General features: G+C 47.5%; 1 protein-coding gene across 1 annotated transcript in view; it reads right to left on the bottom strand.

Annotated features, from left to right (window-relative positions):
- The window catches only part of Fhos (Formin homology 2 domain containing), a 194,606-nt gene extending 189,585 nt beyond the window's left edge, over positions 1–5,021 (bottom strand). Inside the window, exon 1 of the mRNA XM_072287961.1 lies at positions 1,038–5,021. Coding sequence (XP_072144062.1) covers positions 1,038–5,009 — 3,972 coding nt within the window. The 5' untranslated portion in view covers positions 5,010–5,021. The remainder of the gene's footprint in view (positions 1–1,037) is intronic.
- Between the last annotated feature and the right edge of the window lie 979 nt (positions 5,022–6,000).

The following is a 6,000-nucleotide window of genomic DNA, read 5'->3' on the forward strand; positions in this document are numbered from 1 at the left end:
TGTCACGCAATACATGCGTAGTTACTTGACAGGTGGTGTTTGGTATTTATAGTAATAAAGAAATCCGCGCTCGATGGCCTGTCATTAACATTTACGTATTTAAATAGCGGGCTGTGTTCGCAAACACTTGAGCCGTAATTCGAAATTATTGTTCTTAAAAATGTATTACTGTATCATATTTGGCCTCCGATTTCTGTGTCGATTAGGAATGTTATAGCTTCGTCAGAACACACAGTTATTACACACAACGAATAACAAACGCTGAAAAGGTTCAGTATTCATCGGTACAATTATGTACCGAATATAGGATGTGTTGAGCGCGCATCCTGAGGTTCACTTTGAGCGGGTTTGACTGAAGCACCCTAAATCATTCACTACATTCGAATATTTATTGCCCTCCCAGTCATCGGTGAGCAGACGTTCGGGCCAGATCACGCTTTTATTAGGGTGGCAAAACCTGTACCTTGCCCGCCACAGCCGCTCCTGGTGCACCTCACGCGATGTCAGTGAACGTTCAATGCAGATGCCGCTCTTATTCTCGGAATCGCTTCATCGACGTTGGTTATCTTCCAAGACCAACTTGTTTTTTTCTGTTGTGTTGTTACCCCCCTTACTCGATGCCCTTCAGTAGGCCTGTAAGGTATGATTGATTGATAGATAGATAGATAGATAGATAGATAGATAGATAGATAGATAGATAGATAGATAGATAGATAGATAGATAGATAGATAGATAGATAGATAGATAGATAGATAGATAGATAGATAGATAGATAGATAGATAGATAGATAGATAGATAGATAGATAGATAGATAGATAGATAGATAGATAGATAGATAGATAGATAGATTATTTTCTTTCGACACAGAAGTTCTCCTTTAGATGGAACTGCCGACAGCGGAACTTCTTTATCTATAGTGTGTAATGAGGGCGCTGAGAAAATTCCTAAACAAATACCTGGACCAACTACCCGGACCAGAGCGCTCGCCGAAATACGCACACGTTGACGGTCTTAAGTGAGATAGGTGCTCCTTACCTTTCTCGTTGGTCTTTTTGTAATCTGTCCCTGCATCACTTTGGGCTCCCTGATACGGACTGCACTGGAGTCGATCTCTTCGGTGTATGCGTCAAGTCGAGGCCGTATTGCTTGCTTAGATTCGTGTACCTTCACTGAGGACACCTTGACCTCTTCGAGAGACGAATCACCCGAGGAGTCACTGTCCTCCTGTTGCGGCTTTTTTGCCCAGCTGTCGGCGAATGACCGTTCGAATGGGCTGCGATCACTGGGGCTTAGTGGGAAAACGGGCATAGCTGCTGCACCCAACATATCGTCAATGTCTTGAAATTTTCCAATGAAGTGTTTCACTCTGTCCCCTGGAGAGTGCTTCTTGGACTGCATGGGAAGGGGCGATGATTTTTTGGCCACGCCTTTCTCGAACTGGTCTTCGAACTGTTCAAATGTCTCCGGCTCTTCGTCGCTACCGTACTTCAAAAGAGAGTCGATGTCCTTGCAGGAACCTATAAATTTGGTCACTGGCTTTCTGCCGTTCTTCGCCTGATCGTTATGCCTTGAAGGCACCTGCTGTCTCCTCACTTCCTGTTCGGTTTTCTTCGCCTCCGGGGGTTTTGCGGATGCTACTGATCTTCGACCTGGAGGAGGAATTCCAAACACTGTTCGTGTCTGCTCAGACGAGTTCTGGAATTTACTTTTTGGAAGAGGGGGCTCACTGGGGGGTTTGCTTGGAGCCGTAAAGGATGCCTTAGGCACTTCTGTTGGCTTCTTTTCTACTGGCGTTACCTGTTTTGCATCTACGGAAAGAAGCGTTCGTTGCGCTGCGAGAACAGAAGGACTTTTCAGGTGTCCCGACGAATCACTTTTGCTAAGCTCTCGTGACCGCCTGTAACTTTGGAGAAAAGAATCCGCTGATGGCGCCTTGTTAGCGCTTTCTTTGCCTATATCCAAGGATGTCGGTCGCTGAGCAGGTGCTGGCAATGGAAGAGTCCTTGGCGGAACTAGCTGAGCTTGCGTTTTCTCTTGCATTGCTGGAAACTGTGGTAATTTCGACGTTTTTGGTGGAGTTGGTACGACATGCGTTTTTTCTTGAGCTGCAGGGTATATTGTCGGTGTCTGTACAGCTGGCTTAACTGGAGTTGTATGAGCTTGAGTTTTTCCTTGCGTCTCCATAAACCTTGCCGGTGTGTGTACATCTGCCTTCGCTGGGGTCGCAGTGACGGGCGTCGTTTCTTGTGCTGCTGGAGAAGACTGCGTTGACGCTCCCGACTTCGCTCGAATAGGTAAATGCGTTTTCTCCTGTGGAATTGGAACGGATACAGCCGTTGACTGGGGCACCTTCGCAGAAGATGCCGGAGGTTGCGCTGCTGATGATTCCGGAGGCGGTGGCACAGGGAAAATCCGGACCAATGACACGGGAGGTGGCGCCACAGGAACGGGCCTCACTCGAGTCGGTGGCACGGCAGCGGGTGGCGGAACTGGCAGAGGCCGCACCTTAGCCGATGAGACCGAAGCATTGGTCATTGAAGTCGGCGATGGCGTCGGCACACTACTCTGCTGGTTCGGTTGAACTGAAGAGGTGGGCCGCTGGCGGCGGATCACAACTGCCTGCGGCTGCGCTACGCTTAGAGTTTTGTTCTCATCAGCCTTTGAGTCACTAGAGACGGACGGTGTAGGAATCCCGGAATGTGCCGGCCTGCTTCTCCTCACTGGTGGAGACTGGGCTGTGGTAGGAACAGAGGAAAACTGGGAAGCTAACCTGTTCACTGAACTAACGCTTGGACGGCTGAAAGGAGACAACGGCGATGTTGCAGAGCTACTTTTCTTTTCTTCAGGAGGCGTTTCTTCGACAACTGGCTGCTTGACGTAAGGCACAGCTGTCCTGTTTGTGACCACTGGGCTTAGCAGCGTCGGGCTCGTGATGCTCTGAGAAGAAGGAGTCTTTGCAAGCTGGCAGGTTTCTGCAACAGTCGGTTTAGGGAAGCTCGAAGACAGGCTTATCTCTTGCCGGCACTCAGGAGAGCGTGCGTCTTCAGTACAAGTTTCTGACTTATTTGAGTTAGCGGTCACTTCTAACGCGTGCCTAGGAGAAACATTTGTAATTGCGTGAAAAACATCAGGGAATGTGCTTGAAGAGGCTAACTCACTGGGCAAGGAATCAGGCTGGTTATCTGCGGTGGTGACGCGTGATGACGCTGCTTTGTAAATTTCGGTAGGCAGATTTGTCTTATCGTCCTCTGTTTCATCAACTTTGTTTCTCTCTTCAGTTTCTTTAGCTTGTTCAGGAATTGCCCGTGCGCCGTCATCTGGCACCGAAACAGCATTGCCATTCTCCTTTTCATGGTTCTCAATATCACTTTCTTCTTCTGTTTCGTCAGACGTTTCCTCATCCTTAACTTCGTGCTTCGTATCTTGCTGTAAATCACCTGAAGGTTCACAAATTGTATTTTGCGCCTCTTCGTCTTGTCTTCTCGTACTGTCACTCTCAACTTCCTCGTCACTTTCTTCGTCTTCATCACTTACTTCAGAAGCTTCTTCCTCACTTTCTTTTTGCCTTGACTGTTCAGGTGATTTCTCCTTGTCGCATAGGCGCTCAGATTCGACTTTTTCCGATATATCTTCCACCTCCACTCCTTTAACATGTTCAATCTCGACCGAGTGCTCTGTCGCGTCTTCATCCACTGCCTCGCTCGCAGTTTTTTCTTCAGTTTCGTCTTCAGTGCTGTTTGTTTGTTCTATCTTTTCTATTTGCAAGTGTATTTCGTCGCCAGCCTCTTCACTTTTCAATTCTTCAACTTCTTCTACTTCTTCCTCTTCCTTCACGTCCTCCACTTCAGGCATTTCTTCATTTTCTTCTTCGTCCTCTTCTTCGTCTTCCTCTTCCTCTTCAGATGTTTCAGATTTTTCAGGCTCAGATTCAGTTAAAATTTCTTTAGTTTCGCCATCAGGAATGTCGGTGCTTACAGCCTCTTCAACGTGGCACTTCTGTTCGCCTTCGGGCGCCTCTTCCTCGCTAGTACTGTCAACATCTTCGTCTTGCCGAACAGTGGTTTTACCTTCCACCATGTCACCAATTTCGTTGTCTGATAAAGCACCCGCGGCCCCTTTTTCATCCCCGCTAAAGTCAAGAGTCTTATCCTCTTCGTCTTCCTCTTCTTCGTCCTTTTGGCTGTAGTCAGATGGCTCAGCCTCGTCGTGCTCTTCTGCTGGGGCTTCATCCTTCACGGGAGCTGCCGCAGAAGGCTCTGGCGACAAGTGGTCGGCTGAGGGAACGGGTGTGACCGCTAGACTGGCTACTCCGTCCTCATTGTCCTCATCCTCTTCGTCTTCGTCTTCGTCGTCCCCTTCGCTGGTCGTGTGAGTTGAGACGGTAACGTGGGGAGCACTTAACTGTGGAGGATCAGCCGCTTCCGATGAACTCGTGGTTGAGGAGGCAACAGAGCTCGTCGACTCTTGTCTGTCATACTTGACTGCAGGCGCAACGCTGGTTACGGGCTCGGCATCCAGTATGTTCTCTTTCGAGCCCTTGCGACGCAGGGGCCGGCGCACACGTCGGCTGCGGGTCTCTGACACGTCTTCATCGTCATCTGTGGTAGTAGTCGCTTCCAAGAGATCTCCGCCCGATGCACTTCGAGATCGGTCTTGAAGGCGGTCGTTGCTCTGGCAGCTTTGCAAAATGTTCTCTCTGCTACCTTTCTTGGACAGTAGTGTGTTCTGTGAAGAGCTTCTGGCCACAATTACCTTCGAACCACTAGTGCGGAGCCCGGGCTCCGGCAGAAGTGACTTTGAGCTGCTTCTCCCAACAGCCAAAGACGCCGTCCTTGAAAGGGCGACCGCACCTTCGTCTTCGGACGTCTCTGTCTCTGTGGTCGTGGTTGTTTCAGCTGCGTTACTAGACTCCATTTTGTACTCCGTTTCTCCGGTATGACTACATCGCTCGCGTTCTTCACGTTGCCTTGACAGGTACATTTCTCTCTCTTCCTCTGTAAGGTTCATGTTGAGCACAGACTTTCTGAAGTCTTTATTTTGTTCGGTTTCGCATTCCTCTTCACAAGAGGTGCTTGTGGTAGAAGAAAGTGCCGCACCCCTCGGTGGGCTTGGAGTTTTCTTCACTGTTGATCCGTTGAGCACTGGAATTCTGGAACATGAATTCGTCAGGAACAATGTCCTTGCCGGGAGTGATGTTGCTGGACTAAGGGAGGTGCTGCTCCGACTTCTTGCAGACAGGGCATGGCCCCCTGAACTACCCCTCCTGGATATTTGTCTCGGTATGGCAGAATTAAATGACGCCAGTCTTTTAGGTCCGCTATACCTGCAAAGAAAGGATATTTGCCTTAGCTGCACGACATTATTCCAGCTATCTAGTGTCTTCGGGTTAGTTTTCTAGGAAACCGAAGCAAAAGCAAGTCAAATATTCGTGAAAAACGCTCGAACATAATTTATTCTATACACCTTAGAACATATGGAATCATTAGCCAACTCTGATTTCCCTGTTCAAACATATGTAAAAAGCAGAAATGTTCGCATGAGACAATCGCGGGACCCATTCGAATGAAATTTGTTGCATTTATTTATTTCACATACTGCCAATTCCTCATGGGATTATAACAGGAAGGGCAAGTACATATGGTAGTATTTGTGAACAAACAATATAAATACATTATACGATCACAAGTGTGTTATTGCAAAGGTTTTGGCTTCGCTAAACAAAATAATTAAGTACTTCATCACAAATGCAATATTTGGGTACAATATACTATAACGAAGAAGAATCTGAGAAAAGAAGAAATCAAATAAGAAAGAAAAAAAACGACCTGAAAGCACATGTGATATAAAACACCCAATGAACATGATAAACATGCAGTCATGCGTATAATGCATCATACAAAAAGAACACTTATAGATTAAAGTGTTAGGCTATGAAGATCGGTAACAAACTGGAGTAAGTAAATCAGAGCAGTAAGGCGAGGAGATGTTTTTCCACTGA

Source organism: Dermacentor andersoni, chromosome 1 (assembly GCF_023375885.2).
Source record: "Dermacentor andersoni chromosome 1, qqDerAnde1_hic_scaffold, whole genome shotgun sequence".
NCBI classification, from domain to species: Eukaryota; Metazoa; Arthropoda; class Arachnida; order Ixodida; family Ixodidae; genus Dermacentor; species Dermacentor andersoni.